We start from the raw sequence: 25,379 nt of genomic DNA on the forward strand, positions 1-25,379 counted from the left end.
ATGTGCCACCATGCCTGGCTACTTTTTTTGTGTATTCTCAGTAGAAATGAGGTTTCAGCATGTTAGCCAGGATGGTCTCAATCTCCTGACCTTGTGATCCGCCCGCCTCAGCTTCCCAAAGTGCTGGGATTACAGGCGTGAGCCACCGCACCCAGTCGGGTATTCCCACCATTTCACGTGTGGGATGCCTAGGTGCAAACAGGAAGCTGCTTTTATTTGCTTTTTGGTACTTAGGACCTGGCTCCAGGATCCTGTGGGCATGAGCCTGGATAGGAGCAGTGTTTCTGTGGGATGTGACAGTCCTCTCCCAGAAGTGCGTGTTTATTCTCTAGTGGAAGACATCTCCCCACACACCCTGTAGTGGGATCACCTAATGATCGAGAGTCCACTCATGCGCAGTCAGGAGGGACGAGCGTGCTCCGTGAATGTCTCACTCCCTCTCTCCTCGCATCGCACACGTGTTCGCACTCAGACACACCACATCTACACACCACACAAATGCACACCTTGCCTACACACACCCAAACTCACACATCAGACAGGCATGCACACCCCCTAAAAGCCCATGCGCTCTCACGTTTTGGGTATCACCGTATTATACTCACTCTCATGCGTGCACCCACACATACTCCACAAACGCACGTAGGTCACAAAGGCACACCCAAGCCATGCACACAGCTACTTCCAAGCCAACTTGGCTTTTTTTGGAAGCCCGTGAAAAAAAAAGGACTTTCTACCATCACTGTCAAGAGTGCAAGGCTGGAGCATCGGGAAGGGGACTAGAGACAAGGGGAGTTGGAAAAGATGCCTTAGGGAAAGAGATACTTCCCCTAAACTTGGAACCTAAAACTTAGTCTTCAGCCTGCACCACCTCCCTCCCCTACAGGCCTTGGCCTACGCTCCAGAAGGAGGGAGCTCTGTGAAGAGTGGCTGGGGCTGAGGGAGCAACCCTCAACACGGCTTTGTTCTTTATCTCCTGATGCTGGAGCCGCCATGGTGCCTCAGGGAGACCAGAAGGCTGCAGATGTCATGCTGGGGCAGAGCTAGAGAGATGGAACTGCAGACCCAGCCTCAAGATACAGACCGGACAAGTGCCAACAAAGTCAGATCCCAGTGAGACCAGAAGCCCGGGAGTGTCTCTGGAGCTGGGAAGCGGGCTGAGCATCCAGGACACAGCTAGACAGGAGGGAGCATCCGCAGCAGGCAGCAGGCTCAGTGCACTGTCTCTCAAGACTGCCTGCAATCTCCTGGAAAAAGGCTCCCCCCTCACACACACACACACACACACACGCGCGCGCACACACACACACACGCACACACACACACGCACGGCGTAGAGGTGTGGGAGAGGAGGGGCATCTGGAGGATGGCCAAGAATCCAGGCATACCACGTGAGCACAAACTCTGAAGACGTGGCTTCAGCAAAGTCAACCACTCCCAACCCCCAATCTCAGCACAATGCCCGAGTCAGAGATCTCGGCAGTCAGAGCCGTGGAATGTGCTGAAGCATCTACCCCCTTTCCCCAAATGCAGGGCAGTGTCCCTGCCCCTTCCCAACAAATTGATAAATCAAATCCAGATGAGAGCCCCATCTGTCTGATGCCCTAGGAAATGCCCCGGCTCCACATGCCAGCTGACCCCAGACACAGCTCTGTCCTTGGTCACGCCCCCCTTTCAGGAGCCATTGTTTGCCCACCGGGAGTCTAAGAAAGACAGTGCAGACTTTGAAGCCAAGGAGTTCCCGGGGAAGAGGCTGCAGGGAAGAGGAAGTAGATTGACCATCCTTCTCAGTCCCTTACCATACAGGCGGGTCTGGGGACCACGCTCACCTCCCCAAATCTGTCCCCTTCTCTCCATCCCTGGTGCATCCCTGTGTCTAACTGAATAAATCAGTCAAACACAATTCTCTGGACATTTGTTGGTTTTATTCTGTTTTGTTACAAAAACAAAAAAGAAAGAAAAAGAAGAAAAGACATCATGGCTAACTGGTAGGTTCCTAAGACTCCTTCAGTCCAGTCAAGCCAGAAGATGCCCAGGGGAGTAGGGAGGTGTGGGGAGGGAGCTGCAGGGGAAGGAGATATGGAGAGGGAGGCAGAGCCACAGGCAGTGAGCCACTGGAAGGATACTGTCATCCAGGTGACTTCAGGACTGTGACCACAACGGGGTAGGGAACAGGATCCAGGAAGCCCCCTCATCTAGCACGTGGTCTTCTCCATTAGGCACATTCAATCCACTCTTGCATTCTTTCTTCCCACCCTGGCTGCTCAAAGAAATGCACCCCATCCCCCTAGCCCTCTGTCCAAGTCTTCCTTTGACCCCCTTCCCTCGCACACAGCAGGGTCTCTCTGCCAGCCAACCAAGCAGATGGCACCACAACCAGACCTAAAGGAAGGACCTGGGGAAGAAGAGAAGGGGAGCCTGGCAAGTCTGAGTTTTGGGAGTGGGTCTGAGTCTCGTGACCATTAAGCCATCTGCTACCCCACACTTCCCCAGGCTCTCACCCTCTGACTAGCTTGAGAGGAGGGACGATGGTCAGGGTACATGTCTCTTCTCCTCTGACTCTGGGAATGAGGTTTTTCTTCTCCCACAGGCTTGAGCTCACCTTATAGAAGTATCTCTACATGCCAAAATCAGAGAAAGTCACAAGGCTGAAAACTAGAGCTGGTACATAGTATGTGGTCAATAAATGTTTTTAGGTAGCTGGATGGATGGATGAATGAAAGAATGAATGAATGAATGAATGAGTGAATCCAGGATCGATCTGGAAACACATCAGGGCTCAGACCTCTTGGGCTAAGTGCCACTTTCAGTCCTCTTGGGCTGTGTAAGACCAAAGAGAACACCCCAGGCTATGGCTTACCCCAAGGGCTCATAAGCACACACACACACACAAACACACACACATATGCAAACACACGCACACGTGCACATGTGCACTCAAGGGAAACTTCTGGGCAGGAACAGGACTCAGACTCAGACTCCACTCCAGGTCAGCTCTGCAGCCTCCAGAGCACGGGAGTAGCAGGGGATGCTGAGCCCTCAGCCTGCTGGCGGGCCTCACTCTTGAAAGCTGTCAGCCAGCTGCTGGCAGTCCAGCTCCCCCATCGGCTCTGGGCCCTCCGGAAGCTTCACCCCCGTCTTCCGGTCCACACACCAGCACTTGCCACGCTGCCCATCCAGAGATGGGTAACACTGCCAAGACAAGGGCATGAGGGGTCAGTTCCCAGGCAAGAAAAGAGACCCCAGGTGACCCACCCCAATGTCCCAGCCCAGCCTCCAAGTCAGACAGTTGCTGCTTTTAAGATGGCCTCTGAGAGTGGTGGCTCTTTTTTGAGCATGGGTCCTCTGAGCTCACTGGAGCAGGGGGAACCTGATCAAGAAGGAAAGATCCAGAGAGTTTTGGAAGTCAGTACCTTAAGAAGGCCCTCAGGTTTAAAGATGCAGCTGGATTTGAAAGGCTGGGTTCAGGTTGGAGATGTTTGGGGTACATACTCTGATTGGGTTGGGACTTTAAGAATGGGATTATAGTTATGAGCAGGATATAAGTTGGGATTAAGGTAGGATCAGATAAAAGCTGCAGTTGAATTAGTAACTATGACTAAAACTTGAGTTGGGTGAGAGTTAAAGCCCAGGTCAGAAACAACTGGGATAAAGACAGAGGTCAAGGTCAGAATAACTAAAATTAGCCTAAAGTTTGGAGGCGCCACAAATGTACATTTCAGTGTCAGAATTAAACTTGGAGTAAAGGATGGCTTAAGGATCAGAATTGGTCTGGGGATAAAGTTCAAGTGTCAGAACTTTCAATGGGATAAAAATCAGAGGAAGAGGCCAGGCCTAGTAGCTCAAGCCTGTAATCCCAGCACTTTGGGAGGCAGAGGCAGTGAATCACTCAGGAGTTCGAGACGAGCCTGGGCAACATAGAGAGACCCCTCCATATCTACAAAAATATTTTTTTAAAATTAGCCTGGTGGCCAGGCACAGTGGCTCACACCTGCAATCCCAGCACTTTGGGAGGCCGAGGCAGGCGGATCATGAGGTCAGGATATCAAGACCATCCTGGCCACGGTGAAACCCTGTCTCTACTAAAATACAAAAAATTAGCGAGGCATGGTGGCGCACGCCTGTAGTCCCAGCTACTCAGGAGGCTGAGGCTGAGGGGATTCGCTTGAATCCAGGAAATGACGGCTGTAGTGAGTCAAGATCGTGCCACTGCACTCCAGCCTGGTGAAACAGCAAGACTCCATCTCAAAAAAAAAGTAGCCTGGCATGCAGGCATGGTGGCTCACGCCTATAATCCCAGCACTTTGGAAGGCCGAGGTGGGCAGATCACCTGAGGTCTGGAGTTCGAGACGAGCCTGGCCAACATGGCGAAACCCCATCTCTCCTAAAAATACAAAAAATTAGCCAGGTGTGGTGGCAGGCCCCTGTAATCCCAGCTACTCAGGAGGCTGAGGCAGGAGAATCGCTTGAACTCAGGAGGTAAAGGTTGCAGTGAGCCGAGATCCCACCATTGCACTCCAGCCTCGGCAACAAGAGGGAAACTCTGTCTCAAAAAAAAAATTAGCCTGGCATGGTTGTGTGCCTGTGGTCCCAACTACTCAGGAGGCTGAGGTAGGAGGATCACAAGAGCCCAGGATGTGGAAGTTGCAGTGAGCTGTGATCACACCACTGCACTCCAGCCTGGGAGACTGAGTGAGACCCTGTCTTTAAAAAAAAAAAAAAAAAAAAATCAGGAGAAGAAAATGCATAGAATTGCACAACACAAAAAGTGAACCCTAATGTAAACCACTGGACTCTAATTAACAATAATATACCAACATTGGTTCATCAATTGCAACAAATATAATGTAAGATGTTAATAATAATGAGGAAACTGGGGTAGGGGACAGTACATGGAAACTCTGTACTCCTGCTCAAGTTTTCTTTAAACCTAAAACTGCTCTAAAAAATAAAGCTAGTAATTGTTTTTTTTTTAATTAAGATAAAAAGTTTTTAAAATCGGGACAAGGATAAAATTAGCGTTAGGATAAAGGTTAGAAATAGGCTGAGCACGGCCGGGCGCGGTGGCTCAAGCCTGTAATCCCAGCACTTTGGGAGGCCGAGGCGGGTGGATCACGAGGTCAAGAGATCAAGACCATCCTGGTCAACATGGTGAAACCCCGTCTCTACTAATACAAAAAATTAGCTGGGCATGGTGGCGCGTGCCTGTAATCCCAGCTGCTCAGGAGGCTGAGGCAGGAGAATTGCCTGAACCCAGGAGGCGGAGGTTGCGGTGAGCCGAGATCGCGCCATTGCACTCCAGCCTGGGTAACAAGAGCGAAACTCCGTCTCAAAAAAAAAAAAAAAAAAAAAAGAAATAGGCTGAGCACTGGTTTGGGAGCCCTCTCTGGCCCTTCGCTCACACCCTTTCCGTGCCATCCTGGATGTACAGACCCAGGGCAGCCTTTGTCCTTCCCTCTAGGCCTCCACTGGCCGAGTGGCTGCTCAAACTGTGGATTTCTCTATGGCTCACGGAGCAGGGGAATGGGTCTATCTACACCCACAAAGAGCTCCAGGACAGGGTTCCCCAGGCCGCACCCAGCAGGAGGCACCCCAGAGTCCTGCCCAGACAGGCTGCCCATTCTGTTGGGCCAGAGATGGGCTGGAAGAGGCCAAGCCTGCTGACCATCCCAGCCTCCTGGAGGCTTGTCGGGGGACCCCAACTTCCAAGGGCAGGAAGGAATAGGGAAGTTGCTGCCTTTGTGTCTTCTCTCCTGTCCCCCTCCTTCCTCTGCTTCTATCCAAAGTGCCTGTCTCCAATCAGCCAATTTGGCTTTACCTCTACCCTTGCTTTACCCAGGTGGTTTTGTTGCTGGCCTTCAGGGTGGTGTAGCCTGAGTTTCCTCCCGGACTCCTCATGACTTTGGCCTTCCATTCCCAGGTGAAACCTCAAACACTCAGTGGCAGGAAGAATAGAGTAGGGTGAACAAGAGAGTGTTGGGAGCCAGGGGTTGTCAGGGTTGCTAGGTCTGCGCCACAGATGGTGAAAGCCAGGAGTAGAGGGGGAAACTGCCCTGGATGGGGAGGCAGGATCTGCTATGAACTCTCTCTATGACTCTGGGCCAGCCCGAGTGTCCCCTTCCTGAGATCTCCATCCTGGACCATCCTGCAGAGAGGCCAAGAATGTCCCAGAGCTGAGGCCAGGGCCAACGTAGCGGGAGACAGAGACGCACCTGCTTGGGATGGAAGTTGCCATTGCGGTCGCAGTTGGGGATGGGGATGATGTAGAGGTCCTCGTGGGTGCGGCTGGGGGAAGCGGCCAGCCGCTCCAGGGCCCGGTGCAGCTCGCTCTGGCAGGCGCCCTGGGGCTGGAGGAGGGGAGGACAAAATAACTCAGCAGAAGGAAGAGAGGCAGGAGGCCCAGGCTGAGGTCAGAGCTAAGTGGGAACTGACGGTCCCGAAAGGAGCCTAGAGCCCTGGGGGCTGGGCAGGACCCAGTGAGGTGAGGAGAGGGCCCGTGTCCAGAGGACACAGTGGGGAGAGTAGGAGGCATGGAGGAGAGGGTCTCGAGCCAACAGCTTCTTCAAAGCAGGAGAGGAAAGTGAGGGGACATTGTGGGGAATGGGGCTGTGGGAAGTTATGCAGAAAGCCAGGGAGGGGGCTATTTCTAAGCAGAAGGAACAGATAAAACTTACAACTGGTAACCTGTAAGACCCTCAGAAGGGACATTAGCCAGACCCTGGAGCCAGGTCCCCAGGCCCCCTGCTATGGCCAGCATTCACCCTTTAGTTACTGAGAAGGTCCAGGGTGGGGAATCTAAGAAAGGCCAAGAAACCCCAGGGGGCTTGGGGCAACTGCTTTTTACCAGTCGGTGTCGAAGTTTTTCAGTATTTAACAATCAGCCATCCCCATGTATATAACTGATGAGCGGCAAGGAATCCCAAGGAAGGGAATGAGGGCTCTCTCTGGGTCCCGATGACTCATAGCAGTTGCATCTTGCACACAGTAGGCATCCTAGAATGTGTGCTGAATGAACACGCTCCACATCTGGTGGTGACGGTGTGTGTGTGTGGGTGTATGTGTATGAGCGTGTGTGTGGGTGTGTGTGCGTGCGTGCATGTGTGTGTGCATGTGTGGGGGGGTGTGCCCGTGTGATTGTGGGTGTACATGCATGCGTGTGTGTGCCTGTGTGTGTATGAGTGTGTGTGTGGATGTCTATGCACATGCACATTTGTGCGTCGGAGGTCCTTACCAGAGGCCGGGGTTCCTCCCGGGGTGCCCCATTGACCTTCATCTTGCCCCCATTGGTGCTCCGGTCTCGAATTTTGGCCATGTGCTTCTGCAGGCACCTTCGGTCATGGGCGCTGCAGGGGTTGAAGCTGCTGTTGGGGTGGTCACCTTCATCCTTGTCTGCAGTCGGGCCGAGATAAGGAGAGGTCAGCACTGGAAGAAGTCAGAGCATCACACCAACCCAGCCTCCCACCTGTGTCCTCCTCCCTGGGGATTCTCCGGCTTGGTGCTGGAGAAGAGCAGGAGGGGTGGGGAGAAACAAGAGCAGCCCCCTCAATCTCCTCCCCTCTCCCCTGGATCACTCAGGAGAATATTCCTCTTGAGGTCCTTGACTTGTCCCTCACCCCACCCAGGCCAGTGCTCAGATGAGTCACCAGCTGCAGCTGCCCAGATGGCAGGAGGGTCCCCTGGGCCCTGCAGGGAGGTCTGAGGCAGGCAGGGGGACCCCTGCTGGATCCTGTCCCCTTCCCATTCAACTCCTCCCACCATCCCCCTCCCCATCTGATTGTTTTCTCGGTCACCTTTCCTGATTTTTTCTGTCTGGCTGAGCCAGCCAGGCGATCCCCAGGGCTGTGGACTCTGCTGACTCTCTTCCAAATGGCCAGAATCAGAGTTTCCATGAGCAATGAGAACTCTAGCCCAAAAGGTTCTCCCCACTGGCTGGGTGGGAGAGGAGTGGGAGTTAGTGTATCCGCCTGCATGAGGACGAGTGTGTGTGTGTGTGTGTGTGTGTGTGTGTGTGTGTAAAATACAACCTGTGTGGCCCCAGGACCAGAAGAACAACCTCACACATTCCTTCAGTCCCCCACCTTGAAGTCTCCCATTCTTAGACTTCAGACTCCATCCAAAGTCCATAGGGGTTGCCCAAAACCAGAACACTGGGGATCTGGAGATGGGAGTGATGAGGCTGGACCTTCAACCCCTCTGTGAGATCTCCTGAAGGTTCTATTGAGCTCAAGAAAAACTCCATCCAAATAGGGCATGGTGGCTCACGCTTGTAATCCCAACACTTTGGGAGGCCAAGGAGGGAAGATCGCTTAAGGCCAGGAGTTCGAGACCAGCCTAGGCAACATAGCAAGACCCCCATCTTTACAAAATATTTAAAAATTAACCCAGGCATGGTGGCATGTGTCTGTAGTTCTAGTTACTTAGGAAGCTGAGGCAGGAGGATCACTTGAACCCAGGAATTCGAGGTTCATAGTGAGCTATGATTGCACCACTGTACTCCAGCCTGGGTGACAGTGCAAGACCCTGTCTCTAAAAAAAATAAAATAAAATACATTTTTTTATAAAAAGAAAAACCCCACCGGGTGCAGTGGCTCAAGCCTGTAATCCCAGCACTTTGGGAGGCCGAGGCGGGTGGATCACGAGGTCAAGAGATCGAGACCATCCTGGTCAACATGGTGAAACCCCGTCTCTACTAATACAAAAAATTAGCTGGGCATAGTGATGCATGCCTGTAATCCCAGCTACTCAGGAGGCTGAGGCAGGAGAATTGCCTGAACCCAGGAGGTGGAGGTTGTGGTGAGCCGAGATCGTGCCATTGCACTCCAGCCTGGGTAACAAGAGCAAAACTCCGTCTCAAAAAAAAAAAAAAAAGAAAAGAAAAACCCCATGCACAAGTCCCAGAACTGTAGCCACGGCTCCTCCCTCCAGGCAGTCAAAACTGGAATGCAGGGCTGAGCTGGAGAAAGAGACGGGAAGACCTCTCTGCAGATCAGAGCCACCTCTGAAATGCTCAGGCTTGGCAGCTCTAAGCGCAAAGCCCCTGCCAGCATTCCAGATGTTGGCAGTCGGACAGAGGTTACATCTGGTTTGCGTCAGGGTTTTTTTCCTGAGGAGTTAGCGGGTTCCTCCATGCATGACAGCAGTCCCAGAGCTGCCTCTGGGTCAAATGGTATTTTTTTGCTTAGCCAAAGCTGAGGAGTTGGTTCTCTTTTCATTCTCCTAGTTTCAGGGGTGTGGGGAGAAATATGTGGATAAAGACAAACCAGACCAGGAGGAATTTAACCAGAAAGTCTTTGTCAATAAGCTTCCACACCAAAAGTTATTGATAAAATTCACCAAGGATGGAAGAAGATTTTGTCACAGTGGAGGGCTGGCTTAGAAAGAGGAAGAAAAGGGAAAAAGTAAATAGAGGAGATAGATATAATCCATCCTTCTGCAATTTAAAATCCCAAGAAGGACAGTCCAGAGGGGACAGCAGTCCTACATCAAGTTCCTGAGAGTCAACCAAAGAGAAGACACTATAGCAAGACCACCCCCCACCCTGCCCCCGGCCAAGGTAGGCAGCAAAAGAAGAAACAGATATTAGGAGATGAGGATTGTACCAAGGGGACCATAAGAAGATGGATCCTGAGCCCTTAGTTAGGAACCAGAGAAAGACCTCGGATCCAGGCCCTTCCTTGGAGACCCTCCAAAGGAATGTCTCTAGCCAAAGAAACCTAGGCTAGCCCAGTGATCACCTCCCTCCATGCCCCCACCTTGCACAAAGCCAGAAGGTTTGAGGATGGAGTCACCATGTTTCAGGGGTGCAAGAAGAGGAAATGGAAGACCTGAAAGAATTAGAACCAGGCTGGGTGCTCACGCCTGTAATCCTATTTGGGAGGCCGAGACAGGAGGATCACTTGAGACCAGGAGTTCAAGACTAGCCTGGGCAATATAGCAAGACCCTGTCTCTACCAAAAAAATAAAAAATAGAAGTTAGCCAGATGTAGTAGCACATGTCTGTGGTCCTAGCTACTTGGAAGACTGAGGTAGGAGGATCGCTTAACCCCAGAACATCGAGGCTACAATGAGCTACGATTGCACCACTGCACTCTAGCCTGGGTGGCAGAGCAAGACCCTGTCTCTTAAAAAAAAAAAATTCAAGAATTAAATAATTAGAACTAAATGTCAGAGGGACAGAAGCTGAGCTGATATGTGAACAAAGGCCCCACCATATTACCTAGGTAAGGCTAGAGGAGATCACTTGGACTTGTTTGCCTCAGCCCCGGACACTAACACCAGGGGACACCCTTCCAACCTGGAAAGCCTTTGTTTTTCCTGAACATGCTTTTTTTTAACGACCACAAAAGAAAGTACTAGGGGCCAGGCGCAGTGGCTCATGCCTGTAATCCCAACACTTTGAAAGGCTGAGGTAAGTGGAACACTTGAGCCCAGGAGTTCAAGACCAGCCTAGGAAACATAGTAAAACCCCATCTCTACAAAGAATTAGCTTGGTGTGGTGACACGCACCTGTAGTTCCAGCTACTTGGGAGGCTGAGGTGGGAGAATCACCTCAGCTCAGTGGGTCGAGGCTGCAGTGAGCCATGATTGCGCCATTGCACTCCAGCCTGAGTGACAAGTGAGACCCTGTCCCAAAATAAAAAGCAAGCACTATTTTGTACAGTGATTCATTCCTCTCAATAAATGGGCAGAATGTTCTTTGGTTCAAGGAGTGGAGAAGCATTTTCAGGAGGTAGTGAGCTCTCACCCTGGAGGTGTGCAGCATTAGAGTGGTAGCAGCCTCAAAAATCTCAAGAGATACCGAGTAGAAGTGTGACCATGCTTTCCACGTTGAGTTTCTTTTCTTCTCTCTCTTTGTTTTAAGAGACAGGGTCTCACTATGTTGCCCAGACTGGTCTCAAATTCCTAGCCTCAAGTGATCCTCCTGCCTAGGCCTTCCAAAGTGCTAGGATTACAGGCATGAGCCACAGTGCTGAGTTTTTATGAGTCAAAGTTCACAAACAACTAACTCTCAGAGGATTATTAATGGATATTTGGGATATTTACCATTAAGGAGGATTGGGTACGCTCACTGAAACCTAGGGCCACATGGAGCACAGGGTGAGCCTGGAGGCACAGCTCATGCTCTTGGGTTGGTATGGCCCCATGTCACATCAGGTGTTTACCTGGGAAAAGCTGAGCCAGCAGCCTGCCTGGCTTCTCCCTTGTTAGTTTCCCCACTAGCCATCCTGCTTATTCCCAGTTCATGTCTACACGGAGTAGAACCCACCAGACAGGGATAGTAGCTCCTTCCTTACTCTCATGGGGACACAGGGTAAATTCCTATTTGCCTGTTCACACACAGACAGGCTGGGGCTCAAGAATAAGAAATGTATACAAGCAATCACGCATCCGGACACACACTTATCCGCATGTGCCTTCCCCATGTGCAGTTGGGCACTCTGACCCTGCCCTGGTCAGAGATACAGAGCCAGGGCAGGGCACGCTGACTTCAACAGCTTCTCTGCACCGTGGTTTGTTGACTTTTCATGTAATCTGTAACTTTTCCTTGCCCAACCCTGCTTCACTGGCAGACTGAGGAGCCACCCCAGGATCCACCCCTAGGCGCTAGGATTTTGTGGGAGTAAGGGTTATAGCATTGGGTCTCTTGATAACGTTAACCTTCTCATCTCCAAAACTTGCTATTTCCCTGCTCACAAAAGAGTTCCAGCCACCTGGTGCTACTCATCCTGGTAGTGCCCTCTGGAGAAATTCCAATGCCTATGGGTTCCCCTCTGAGCAGGAGTGGAGTCAGACCTATTTCTCTGAAAAGTCTGACCTCCAAAAAGCTTGTTTGGGAGATGGGACTTCCAAGTAGGCTTGGTCCTCCTACAGCCCCCAGCTTGGAGTTAAGCCAGCTGACATTTGGCTACAGAGAAAACCTCAGTCTGCTCCAGCAGCAGAAGAAGGGAAGGAGCCAGAGAGAGAAGAGGCCACACAGCTTTGGCACCACTGGCTGCAAAGTTCGTGGCAAAGCCAGAGGATTTCCTCTTTCCTGTTGCCTGATTTCACTCTCATGATTTCTCCCCAGCACCAGCCTCTGGCCCCCGAGAGACACTAGCTATGAGCTGAGCTGGCCCAGCCATCCTGACCAGAAGTTTCAGCTGTGATGCAGAGGGTCACTCACCTGTCCTGCCAGAAATGTCTTTTCCCCCTTCCCCTAGACTCTGGCTGGAGAAGCCAAGACCACCGGTGCTGGGTACCAGGCCCTTTCTCTGAGGTCTGGCTCAAGGGGTATCCCCCCCACCATTGTGTCATGCTGCCAGCCTCAGAATAAAAAGTCACATAAGGCAACTTGGCCTGTTCTTCCCACGTTGACAGCAGCAAAATGCACCAAAGGCTGCCCTATCCCCTCAACTCCTCTGAATGTTGCCCCAAATTTGCTCCCTTGTCCTACTGTTTCCCTAAGTCCTAGCGTCAGCTTCTTCTTCATCATCATCCTCATCATCGCTCTAGTTTTTTAAGCTCTGACCCCATGCCAGATACCCCAACCCTATGAGGCAGGTCCTGTTGCCCTCCCCACTTTACAAATGAGGAAACTGACGTAGACTGGGTGGAAGGCGAGGAGGAGAGACAGCTCTGCAGCACTCTGTCTTTAAGTGGAAAGACTCCTGACACCCGAGGCACCAATCTTGCTGGCTTTGCCAGTACTAAAGAAAAAATGGGAAGCAGCCATGCTCCTCCCTTCCCCTCCCCCCACGGCACAGAATTTCTGGGAATGCCCTTGTTCCCATGACATAACTGGACTCCCAGTACTGAAGTAGGGGGGAAATATTTGCTGCGTTGGCTAAAATTTAACCCAGCCTGCCTGTTCCCTGTCCCAAAGGGACTGAGAGCCCAGCTTACGAACTCCCCAACCAAACACTGATCTTTCCATTGTCCACTCCCCCAGATTCCATGAGTCGAGGACCAGTACCAGGATGCAGAGCTGTGGACTTTTGACGCGCATGCCCCGCCTCATCTCTGGTGGCCTCAGTGGTGTTAAGCCACAACCTGGCCAGTTCATGGAAAGCTGAGACAGGAGGGCAGGGGTGGCTGGAGATGGAAAGGGGAGCTGCCCCCGGGGCAAATAGGAGACAGCTGGACCATAGCAGCCAAAGGAGGGGGCATGCCAAGTGGCCACCCTCCCCCAGCCACCTGCTGACACTCAGCCCCAAGAGGAAAAGGCAGAAAGAATAAATGGGTCCCCTCGACCAAGCTATTCACAGGCCAGTGGGCCCAAGCCTTGGGACCTAGAGGGGACAGTGGCCTACTGACTGTGTAAGGCTAAAAAGGATGAGTGGGTAGGGGCTTGGTCGTCTTATCTCACCCACAGACGCTGCAGGGCTGCAGCAGAACTCTAGAGGGTGCTTTTCACATGGTGCCACGTGGCCCAGGTCACAGAAAGGGATTACTTCTATGATTCTGTGATGACTGGGAGGTGTGGGAGGGCACGGGCATAGCTTGCTCCACAGGTACCTCCAGTCTTCCCCATCTCTCTCTAGGTACCTGCATCCATTGCATGGCTAGAGGACAAGGCAAGGAAGAAGGGGGAGGGGCACTACAGACCTCAGCTGTGTCATCCAAAGGGGACCTAAAGCCTAGACACCTTTTATTTTTTTTGAGATGGAGTCTTGTTTTGTCACCCAGGCTGGAGTGCAATGGCGAGGTCTCTGCAACCTCCGCCTCCCAGGTTCAAGCAATTCTCCTGCCTCAGCCTCCCTAGTAGCTGGGATTACAGGCACCCACCACTGCACCCAGATAATTTTTGTATTTTTAGTAGAGATAGAGTTTTACCATCTTGGCCAGACTGGTCTCAAACTCCTGAACCTTGTGATCCACCTGCCTTGGGCTCCCAAAGTCCTGGGATTACAGGTGTGAGCCACCGGCCCCCACCACACCCTACCCCCTTTTTTTTAAGAGATAGAGTCGCCCAGGCTGGGCTCAAGTGATCCTCCCATCTCAGCCTCCCAAGTTGAGGGGACTACAGGCATGAACCACTGTGATTGGCTAATTTTTTTTTTTTTTTTGTAGAGACGGGGGTCTGGCTATATTGCTCAGGATGGTCTCAAACTCCTGGCCTCAAGCAATCCTCCCAAAGTACTGGGATTACAAGCATGAACCTCCACAACCAGCCCCTAGACACTCCTGCAGACCCGTTCGCCTTATGTCCAGGGAACAATCACAAATTTTTCATGTCATGCCCTCCCCACACCCCTAGGGGGTCTTATTTTCCTCCACTATAGGATGGAGTATTCCTACCCAACCAGAGGATAAGGTATTCCTACCCAGCCCTTTGTGGGCTCTTCTGTCTTTCGTTCAAAGTGCTGAGAGAGGAGGAGGCTACCGGCCATCCTTATCTGGTGCCAGATACCCTCTGGCTGGTGGAGGATGGAGATTCAAATGGAACGTGGCCCTATTGTACCCCAAGAACCCAAGGACTCGGCCCTGGCTCCCAGTCTCAGTACCCCTCCTCTACCATTACCACTGGCATCTCTGCTCCAACATCAGCGACTTTCTCCACCAGGACCCCCCTTCCCAGATGTGTTGGGTGCCAGGCTGGCATTTCTCCTAGAATGTTTTCTGCTGACCCATCTCTCCCTAGCCAGGGGCAGGAGGGGCAGAGAGGCCCAAGGCCCAGACCCCTGGGGTCCACCTCCTTCCTGTTTTCCCTATATCCTGCTTGCCTCGGCTAACAAGCTGCAGAGGATTGAGGAAGTGGAGGGTTTGGGACCCAGGACAGGAAGCTTGGGGCTGGAGTCCCAGCATCCGGACTGCAACAATGGAAGCTTCAAGTACCAGGAAAAGAGACAGAAACAGACAGAGGCACAGAAGAGCAAAACAGAGTGAGAGAGGGAATGAGAAACAGAGGCATAGATACAGAAAAGGGGACAAAGAGATTCCCAAAGAAACAGAGAAAGACAAAAACAGGGACAGAGACAGAGAAAGAGCAACAGAAAAAGAGGGAGAGAAGCAGAGCAACTGAAACAGAAACACAGAATAAGGTAGAGAAAGAAAGGCGTGATGGGCAGAAGACGCTGAGGAACAGAGAACGCGAGAGCATTACTAGTGAAACCAGAGGTTGAGAGACGAATCAGGAATTAAAAAAGAGCAAGAGAACAAAGGAAAGAGACTGAGAGTCTAAGGAGAAACTGAGAAAGGTTCACTGAGAAACAAAGACAGTGTAAGAATGAGGGTAGGGCAAGGGCCTTCTCAGAGTCTCTCTCTCCTTCTGTTTCTCTGCCCTGGCCCCCCATCCCCTTCTCTATTCCCCATTCCACACATTTGAGGCTTCTGCAGCTCTAGGCCGGGAGCCAAGATTTTCTGACACGTCAAATCACACCTGCCTGGAGAAAAGAACAGGAGGCCTGTATACCAGAGCAGGCAGAGATGCCCAGGCCTGGCAGGGGGACTTCTGTCTTCCCATTCCCTCTCAAACAACAAGGTGACATGGCTCTGGGCTTTAGGGAAGGGCAAGTCTAATGCCCCTCACTGCCAAAGTCCCTCTAATTTGTATGTCCCACTCCACCACAGGACCAAGTAAAAAGTTCAGGCCCTGGCTCTCCAGACCCCTGGGGTTCCAACCTCGGCCTGGATCAAGAACAGAAAGCTTTTCCCCATCCCCCATCCTCCCCAACACACACCCCACCACCATCCTCCTGTCCTCTGGCCATGGACAGCTGACTTAACTGGACCTTAATCTGCCACTCTCGCTCCAGCAGCCAGGTCTCCCAGTGGGAGACCCTTATCAAATAGACAACCCTTGGAGGTTTGAGATGGAGCGATGGGATAGTCTTCCTTGGTGTTGGCAACAGGCTGCTAGGGACTCGGTAGCAGTTTCCTTTGTGAGCCTGTCCCATGCCAGCTGGGCCCTGCCACGTACCTGCCTTCTCTTCAACTCACAGGGGATTTTAAAGGGCCTTCCAGGGCGGCTGGAATGGAAAGAAGCCGCTGGGAAGGGAGTGCATTCAGGAGGGAATTGGGAGGCCAGGGGTACCTTACCAGAGGGCTGCTGGCTTTGCCGGATGGCCTCGACCTCCGCCAGCTCCATGCACACGCCTTGCCCGAGCATCAGCGTGTGCAGGGGCTTCTCCACCCCCCGGGGCGGGTAGCAGCGCAGGCCCGAGCCGCAGCGGGGGGTGTACACCCCGCAGGGCATCCCCAAGCCCAGGGCGCAAGTAGCACAACAGCCGCAGCCGGGCTCCCGCACCAGCTCCGTGCAGCCCACGGGGGGGCGGCAGCGCGCCAGCTTCTCCTCGGTGCAGGTCGGGCAGTGGATGGCTTCGTCGCCCAGGCTCAGCCCGGGCCCGGCCGCCAGCAGCAGGACGGCCACGAGGCAGAGGGGCAGCATGATCGCGCGAAGACTGGGCGCGGGCGCGGGCGCGGGGCCGGGCGGGGAGCGCAGGCGCGCGAGCGGGCGGCGGAGGGCACACGGCGGCAGCGCCCGGAGCGCCTGGAGGACCCGACCCGGAGGGCTCGGGGAGATGGGTCGGCCCGGCGGGCGGACGCAGTCGGAGCGGGGAAGTCAGCAGGCGGGCGGCGAGGCGACGGGGCAGGGGGCTGAGCGGAGGCCCGGGTCGGCTCCCCCGGACTTTATACTGGTCCCTGGCCACACCCCCAGCGCCTTCCCAGAGGTGGGGGAGCCGGGGCCGGCGAAGGGGAGAGGGAGAGGCGGCCGTTAGGGGGAGGGGGCGCTCTCCCGAGTCGCCGCCGCCGCCGCTGCATCTGAAAGCCCTTTTCTGCCGAAGAAGGAAGCGGCGCAGTTTGGAAGCCTTGGCAGGCGCCCAGAGCGCCTCTGAACCGGAGCCCGGGAGGGGAGGCGAGGGAGAAGGGAAGCCAAGGGGCTGCTGCGGGGCCCCCTCTCCCGACCTCGGAGGAGTCTCGCCCCGCCCCGCCAACGCGGCCTCAGTCTCCCACCGAGAAAGGGACCTTCTAGCCCGGACTCCCAGCCCCTTGGATTTGGTCTCCCTGGGCAGAAGCCTTTCCACCCCACCCCAGTGCTTCCAGTCTCAACCGCTGGAGACCAAGCCTCGTGAGGTGGCGTAAAGCGTACAGGCACTCAGCTAGGGGCACGGAGGGGCCTAGTGGCCCTAAGACGGTAACAGGCTCTCTTTCCCCTTGCCCTTTGCAACCTCTCCCTCCCCCCTCAATCTCCCCAGGGTTCATTTGGGCCCTGGTCCACCCTGCCTCCCTGGGGAGGGAGTGGCCGCCTAGCCTCTTCCTCCTTACTGGATATTTGCTTCTCAGGCCCACTCAGACCCCCTCCTGGAGGGAGGCAGGCCTGGGAGACTGCCACTTGCAATGTGCACGTTTTTCATTGAACAACTCCAGTGGGCACCATTCCTGTAGTCATTATGTGTTTGTTGAGCTGTTGCGATCATTTCCCAGACGGCAGTGAAGGATTTTGAAGGGCCTGGAGCAGTGGCTCACACCTGTGATCCCAGCACTTCGGAGGCTGAGGCGGGAGGATCCCTTGAGCCCAGGAGTTGGAGGCTGCAGTGAGCAAGGATTGTGCCACTGCACTCCAGCCTGGGTGAAAGAAGAAAACTCTGTCTCTTAAAAAAAGAAGAAGAAGAAGACTAGGAGTGGTGGCTCGCGCCTGTAATCCCAGCACTTTGGGAGGCCAAGGCACGCGGGTCACGTGGTCAGGAATTCAAGACCAGCCTGGCCAAGATGGTGAAACCCCCTCTCTACTAAAATTACACAAAAATTAGCCGGGTGCGGTGGCAGGCACCTGTTTATCCCAGCTACTCGGGAGGCAGAGGCAGGAGAATCGCTTGAACCCCGGGGACAGGGGTTGCAGTGAGCTGAGATCATGCCACTGCACTCCAGCCTGGGAAACAGAGTGAGACTCTGTCTGAAAAAATAAAAAGAAAAGAAAAAAAAGAAGGCCGGGCATGGTGGCTCAGGCCTGTAATTCCAGCACTTTGGGACACTAAGGTAGGCGGATCACCTGGGATCAGGAGTTCGAGACCAGCCTGGCCAACATGGTGAAACCCCATCTCTACTAAAAATACAAAAATTAGCCAGGCATGGTGGTGCGTGCCTATAAACCCAGCTACTTGGGAGGCTGAGGCAGGAAAATCACTTGAACCCTGGGAGGCTGGGAGGCAGAGGTTACAGTGAGCCAAGATAGCACCACTGTACTTCAGCCTGGGTGAAAGAACAAGACTTTGTCTCAAAAAAAAAAAAGACAAAAAAAAATGTTGAGGAAGGAATGCTTTTTTAATTCACCCAGTGTTGCTACTTGGGCTAGTAATGGGCCTGGTTTGACCCTCTGTGAAATCCTACTGATGCCCCTATTTCCCCCAGCCTTGCCCAATCCTGCCCAAATTGAGAAGAGCACTGGAGTAGCATTCGGAGCAAAGTTCCATCTCCTAGGTTCTCTCTAAGGCTCCCCTAATTCACACCATCCTCCCCTACAAAGGCTTCTGCTGTACTAGAGCTGGTTTCAGGATAAGGGTGCCTGTCCAGGAATAATCAGTAACCCACTGTGGATTTTTTTTTTTTTTTTTGGCTTGGCCTAGAAAGCTGCAGGTCAGCCAAGCTGAAATGCAGTTCAGGGACCCTCTTCCTGCTTCTTCCCCCAGGACAGGGGTCTTTCAGCCTCACAGGGGTTGGGCTACCTCCTGCTTTCTCCAAATGCAGACTTCGAGTATGATTGCAGGGAGATTGCAGCCAGACCTGCAGGACAGACCAAAAAGTTGCGAACTGACGGCACCTACTGGCAACCATCAAGACTGCAGAAGGTCTGGAAAGTGACGCCCGGGGCCCAGATTCTGGGATTCTCTCCATTCCATCTCACAGATGAAGTGGGGACCCTTCTGCCCCACATGCCCTGGAGAAAGGCAAACAGAACCAGCTTCCTCAAGTCCCTGGGGAAACCCAGCCTGTGCCTGATTCAGAAAACTGCCCCCACGCCATCTCCCTCCTTCATCATCACTGGAACCCGTTCTGCCACCAACTTGTGTGAACTTGGAGTTTGACTGACCTCTGCTGTAACATGGAGGTAGATCAGCTCTACCCCTCCTGCCTCCTGAAGCTCTTGTGAGAATAAAATGGAATGGAGAAGAATAGTTCTGCTCCCAATGCCAGACACATACCCTGGTCAGCAAACCCAATAGGAGTAAAGGTGCCAGGACACAGAGGCAGGAGTGCAGGAGAGGCCGGACAACGCCACACAACATGCCTGGGATGAAGCATGAGTGCAGGTAAGTGTGGGAAATCTGGAAAGGTTGCCAGACGAGACAGATTCCCACACCTCAACCCCAGCCCCTCAATCCATCCTCTGGTGTCCTTCCACCCCTCATCATTGGGTTAATTCCAAGAAGGCAGGAAGATGTGCAGGAAGAGACCTTCCAAGCACCTCCCACCATTCATGCAACACACATTTATTGAACACCCAATACGCTCAGGCTTTACGCTACGTACTAGAGATGCAGAGATGACCAAGATCACCCCCTGCCCTCAAGGAGCTCACTGCTTAATGAGAGAAGATAGTATGTAATTAAAACACATCTGAGAAGTGTGCAGGTGCCCTGGGAGGTGCTCACATGGGGCGCAATGGGGATCCAGAGCCACAAGTGCTCGGTTCTGCAGGCTAAAAGCCTTCCTTAAAGAGATGATTCTGGAGCCAATGGCCTTCCATGCTACAAGAATCAGCAAAGTGTTAGCTCCAGATAACCTGGATTCTGACCCCAGCCCTGTCACTGGGCTCACTAGGAAACCTAAAACAAGTTACTTGGGGCCAGGCGCAGTGGCTCACACCTGTAATCCCAGCACTTTGGGAGGCCAAGGTGGGTGGATCACTAGGTCGAGAGATCGAGACCATCCTGGTCAACATGGTGAAACCCCGTCTCTACTAAAAATACAAAAAATTAGCTGGGCACGGTGGTGCGTGCCTGTAATCCCAGCTACTCAGGAGGCTGAGGCAGGAGAATTGCCTCAACCCAGGAGGCGGAGGTTGCGGTGAACCAAGATTGCGCCATTGCACTCCAGCCTGGGTGACAAGAGCGAAACTCCGTCTCAAAAAAAAAAAAAAGTTACTTGAGCTCTCTGAGCTTCAGGCCTCATCTGGAAAATGGGACTTTGCAGCAAGAACGAGAGAGAGAGAGACCTATGCAAAGTGCCTGGCACATAGTAGACGCCAAGTGTTTGCTCCCTGCTACCCCTCTCCTGCTGGGAACTGTAACTTCTCCACATGGCTGACAGCCCCTCGTGGCAAGACCTGTGTCTCCCCCACTGAACTAGAGGCTCTCGGAAGACTGGGTTTAGCGTCCCCCTTCAGCCTGCAAGTGTCTGGGAGAGGCTGTATAAAGAGCATGAGTTGAGGCATGATGGCTCACGTCTATAATCCCAGAACTTTGGGAGGCCAAGGCAGGTGGATTGCTTGAGCACAGAAGTTCAAGACCAGCCTGGGCAACATGGCAAAACCTGGTCTCTGCAAAAAAAAAAATTACAAAAACTAGTCAGGTGTCCTGGCATGCAGGCTAAGGTGGCAGAATCACTTGAGCCCAGGAGGTCAAGGCTGCAGTGAGTCAAGATAGCTCACTGCACTCCAGCCTGGGCAACAGAGCGAAACCCTGTCTTAAAAACTAGCCAGCTATGGTAGGTAGCATGTGCCTGTAGTCCTAGCTATTCAGGAGGCTGAAGCAGGAGGGTCCCTTGAGCCCAAGAGTTCAAGGCTGCAGCGAGCTATAAGTGCCACCGCACTCCAGCCTGGGTAACAGAGAGAGACCTGGTCTCTTAAAAATAAAAAATAGCTCTCTTCCTTTCTCCACCATCGTGGTGTGTGCTTTACTCCATTTCTCACCATGTCTTCTCATAGGACTTTCAGGATTAAGCGATTCCTGGCCAAGAAACAAAAGCAAAATCGTCCAGTCCCCAGTGGATTCAGATGAAAACTGCTAATAAAATCAGGTATAACTCCAAAAGGAGACATTGGAGAAGAACCAAGCTGGGTAGATAAGAAATTACACATGAGATGGCACACATATTTATGCTGTCTGAAGGTCACAATCATGTTATCAAATCAAGCTGAAAATGTCACCACGATCTGGAGAATTTTGAACAGAGTTTCCTCTCTGGATCTGTTATGAAGGCACTGGTTGGCTGGGTTCAGTAATAAATATGTGAGACCTTTCATTTCCAAAAAACATTAAAAATAATAAAATAATAAAAAATAAAATTGTTTCTAAAAAAGAGCATGGGGCCAGACGCAGTGGCTCAAGCCTGTAGTCCCAGCACTTTGGGAAGCCAAGGTGGGTAGATTACGAGGTCAAGAGATCAAGACCATCCTGGCCAACATTGTGAAACCCTGTCTCTACTAAAAATACAAAAATTAGCTTGACGTGATGGCACAGGCCTGTAGTCCCAGCTACTCCATGAGGCTGAGGCGGGAGAATCGCTTAAACCCAGGAGGTGGAGGTTGCAGTGAGCCAAGATCACACCACTGCACTCCAGCCTGGTGACAGAGCGAGACTCCATCTCAAAAAAGAAAAAGCATGGATTTGGAGTCAGAGGACTTGGGTTCAAGTTGCAACACAGCCTCTTAAGAGCTTGGCCAGGAATTGCTTAATCCTGAAAGTCTTGTGTTGCCTGTAAACCCAGAACTTTGGGAGGCCAAGGCAAGTGGATCAGTTGAAGCTCAGGGGTTTGAGACCAGCCTGGCCAACATGGTGAAACCCCGTCTCTACTAAAAATACAAACATTAGCTGGGCATGGTGGCATGCACCTATAATCTCAGCTACTCAGGGGACTGAGGCAGGAGGATCACTTGAACCCAGGAGGCAGAGGCTGCAGTGAGCTGAGATGGCACCAGCTGAGATGGTGACAGAGCAAAACTCCCTCTCAAAAAAATTAATTTAAAATTTTTCACATATATATCTATATTGAGAGAGAGAGAGAAATGGGCTTACATTCCACAAAACAGTTGGAAGAAAAGACAAGATAATGAATGAGAAGAGGCTCTGGAACCCAAGGAGAGGGTGCAGGTGCAGGTGCAGGTGCAGTGCTGGTTGTTGGTTTTTTCCTCCTGTCTGATATCTCCTTGTGAACGGGGAGCCCTGACTAGGAGCCTCTCCAGGGCAGAAACCTGGCCCTCCTTCCCTGCCATTTTTCTTAGCCCAGGGCTCTACCAAAAAATGAAACCTCCTCTCCCACAGCATCCTTGTCTGTCCCTGCCTCCTGGGCACCCTGAGGACTGGGAAGACACTGATGAATGAATGGATGAAGAAAATGCCTACTCCCTCCCAGCCTCCTCCACCTCCCACCCTAGCCGGTTTGTTGCTTAGAAAGTCTCATTGGCTTCCTTGTTGGTACAATTTCCAACCTCTGCAGGCTGGGCGTCTTAGAGAATAGATAGGAAGAGGCTGGGCACAGTGGCTCACACCTGTAATCCCAGCACTTTGGGAGGCTGAGGCAGGCAGATCACTTAAGGTCAGGGGTTCAAGACCAGCCTAGCCAACATGGTGAAATCTCATCTCTACTAAAAACATAAATATTAGCCAGGTATGGTGGTGGGTGCCTGTAATCTCTGCTACTTGGGAGACTGAGGCACGAAAATCGTTTGAACCCAGGAGGCGGAGGTTACAGTGAGCCAAGATTGCGCCACTGTACTGCAGCCTGGACGACAGAGCGAGATTCCGTCTCAAAAAAAAAGAGAGAGAGAGAGAGAGAAAAGATAGGGAAGCCAGGTGCAGTGGCTCATGCCTGTAATCCCAGCACTTTGGGAGACTGAGGCAGGCAGATAACCTGAGGTCGGGAGTTCTAGACTAGTTTTTGTTTTTTGGGTTTTTTTTTTTTTGCAGAAATGAAGTTTTGCCCTGTTGCCCAGGCTGGTCTTGAACTCCTGCATTCAAGCGATCCACCTGCCTTGGCCTCCCAAAGTGCTGGGATTACAGACATGAGCCACCATGCCTGGCCTCTTGGTCTTTATACAGCCTCTCTCAGACACTTGCAGGCTGAAGGGGGACACTAAACCCCGTCTTCCGAGAGCCTCTAATTCAGTGGGGGAGACACAGGTCTTGCCACAAGGGGCTGTCAGCCATATGGAGAAGACCAGCCTGACTTACATGAAGAAACCCCATCTCTACTAAAAATACAAAAATTAGTCAGGCATGGTGGCGCATGCCTGTAGTCCCAGCCACTCGGGAGGCTGAGGCAGAAGAATCGCTTGAATCCGGGAGGCAGAGGTTGCTGTGAGCCGAGATTGTGCCACTGCACTCCAGCCTGGGCAACAAGGGCGAAACTGCATCTCAAAAGAAAAGATAGGAAAAAAGCAAGCTCAGTTCTCATGGGGAAAGACACAGTCCTGCCCTCAGGGAATCCCTGAGTTGATGGCCTGCCCTAGGGAGCATGTTGTCTGATGGAGGAGACAAACCATACATAACAATGAAAGTGAACACAATGCTCATGGACTATATGCAGGACATGGCTCTAGCGCTTCACTCACGTGCATGTCACAACAACCTCATGAAGTAGGTGCTATCATCATCGCTTTCTAAGACAGGGAAGAGGAAGCATGGAGAGGTTTGTAACTTACTCAGAAGTTTGTAACTTACACAGCAAGTAAATGGAAGAACAGGAATGTGAACCCAGGCAGTCTGGCTCCAGAGTCTGTATGATTAGTCCCTGTGCTTTACTGCCTTCCAAAACAGCTGTCAGAACACTCTAATGCCAACAAGGGCAAGAGAGTCTGACACAGAGTACCAGCTGGGTGGGGTATCAGGGCAGAGGTGGCATTGGTAGGGGACTAGAACCCAGGCCTCCTCATATCTTTGGCCTCCTAGCCCCTTTCCTGATTGCCCTGGAATGTCCACTGTGCCCACACTGAGTGGGGGAGCTTAGCTCCCCTCCATGTCAGCTGACATCCAGGTCCCAGACAGGGCACCCCAACAGTCACCCTAGGTGTGGGCTGAGCAATGGTACACCAGTACAGCTGCCTTTCTGCCCACCAGGGCCCCATACTTGGAGAGACCAGATCAGGAGAGTCAGGTTCTCCATACAAACAACACAGTGCAGAGGGAGGTCTGGTCCAGCCCAGCCCCAGAGTAAGGAGCCTGAGTATTTCCCTGGGAACACATGGCTTCAGAGGTAAACATCCAGGCAAGAGAAGGGGAGGGGAGAAGAGAGCCATCTGCAGTTGGGCTGGCCAGTGTCTGGTTTTCTATCTCCAGGCCAGCCAGCTCTGCTACTTACCAGCTTTGTGACCACTTCCCATTCCTCAGCTTCAGTCTGGCCATCTGTAAAATGGGGGAGGGGAACTCATTGAATTGTGAAGCCCCTTCCAGCTCTGGCAATCTAGGAATCTAGGACCTCCGGAGTCCTTTTGCATGGTCCAAGGCCCCATGCTGGCGTTGCTTCCAACACTCCGGAGCCTGCACTGTTTCCAGGCCAACTGGCACCAACAGGAGCGCTTTCTCATTGTCCAAAGCCCGAGCAGGAGACAAGCCAAGTGAATGATGTTGGGCCCTATGAGAGTTCTGTCACCATCCCGAGAAATGATGAGGCTAACCCAAGAGCATACAGCTAGCGAGTAATCGAGCCAAGACTTGGGCCAAATACATTCACTGCCTGCTACAATCTCAACGTTCTATGACAGTGAGCTATGGGCTCAGAACTCAAGAAAGTTGGAGGTAGGGGGAGAAGAAGAAAGTGCAACCTGGGAAAATCTTGCAGAGGACACTTGCAAAAGCAGTGATGCCCAGGGGACTCTGAGCAGAGACAGCCAGAGGTTGGCTGGGAAATCTTTTCCCCTGCTTCCCTGACATGTGTTGAGTCAAAAGGCAGATGACCTGACAGATCAGAGCCCCAGAATCAGAGAAGACACCCTGTCCACATTCCCAAGAGGGCCTCCAGGCCCTGACTCCTGCTTCCCCCACCCTGGGGAACAAAGTGCCACCTTCCCCTTAGGAAATCCTAAAGAGACCAAGGGACCTCTGAACCCAGAGAGACCTCCAAAAGGGCTTTAGGCTTAGAGAGGCCCCCAGAGAGGGGTCTTCAGACTCCGTAAGCAAACTCCCCAGAGTGTGCTGGACCTCCAGAGTGCTCTCCTACACCCATGCACACGGGGCCCTTACCCCTAGCTGCATGCCTCCCCCTTTCCCCACAAGCAGTAGAAGCTCCCAGGTAGCACCAGTCATGCCTTCTGCATATTCCCAGACCTCTCTTCTGGTCCCATCATTGCATAGCCAGAGCCAGGATCCTTCATGCCAACATCTCTGCCTCATCCTTTCTCTCCTCCTCACCCCTGCCCGCTTCTTCCCAACCTTCCTCTTCTCCCTTCCCAGAAGAACATCCTGGCCTGAGGGGCCTCCCAAGATTGGTGGTGAGCAGACATCCCAACCCCACTTGGAAAAGTAGGG

The 25,379-nt window shown here is 52.6% G+C and overlaps 1 protein-coding gene and 1 pseudogene across 1 annotated transcript; one reads left to right on the forward strand and one right to left on the reverse strand.

The window, feature by feature from the left end:
• Positions 1 to 1,903: 1,903 nt before the first annotated feature.
• IGFBP4 (insulin like growth factor binding protein 4) lies at positions 1,904 to 16,555 on the reverse strand. The gene is made up of 4 exons (XM_064369693.1): positions 16,018 to 16,555; positions 7,232 to 7,389; positions 6,213 to 6,347; positions 1,904 to 3,192 (listed from the first exon to the last, which is right to left on the reverse strand). The coding sequence occupies exons 1-4, from the start codon at positions 16,364 to 16,366 to the stop codon at positions 3,058 to 3,060; spliced, it is 777 nt and encodes a 258-aa protein (XP_064225763.1). The 5' UTR covers positions 16,367 to 16,555; the 3' UTR covers positions 1,904 to 3,057.
• A 4,273-nt stretch (positions 16,556 to 20,828) lies between these two features.
• On the forward strand, positions 20,829 to 24,547 carry LOC105717101 (large ribosomal subunit protein eL39-like; annotated as a pseudogene).
• The last annotated feature ends 832 nt before the right edge of the window (positions 24,548 to 25,379 follow it).

Source organism: Aotus nancymaae, unplaced genomic scaffold (genome assembly GCF_030222135.1).
Source record: "Aotus nancymaae isolate 86718 unplaced genomic scaffold, 86718_ANA_hifiasm-v0.15.2.pri h1tg000089l, whole genome shotgun sequence".
Lineage (NCBI taxonomy): Eukaryota > Metazoa > Chordata > Mammalia > Primates > Aotidae > Aotus > Aotus nancymaae.

Coding starts and splice junctions, on each gene's coding strand:
- IGFBP4 (XM_064369693.1), bottom strand. CDS start 16,366: ATGCTGCCCCTCTGCCTCGTGGCCGTCCTGCTGCTGGCGGCCGGGCCC. Junction 6,348..7,231: donor GGGAGGAACCCCGGCCTCTG/GTAAGGACCTCC, acceptor CCCCTCCTCCAG/CCCCAGGGCGCCTGCCAGAG. Junction 3,193..6,212: donor GCAACTTCCATCCCAAGCAG/GTGCGTCTCTGT, acceptor TTGTCTTGGCAG/TGTTACCCATCTCTGGATGG.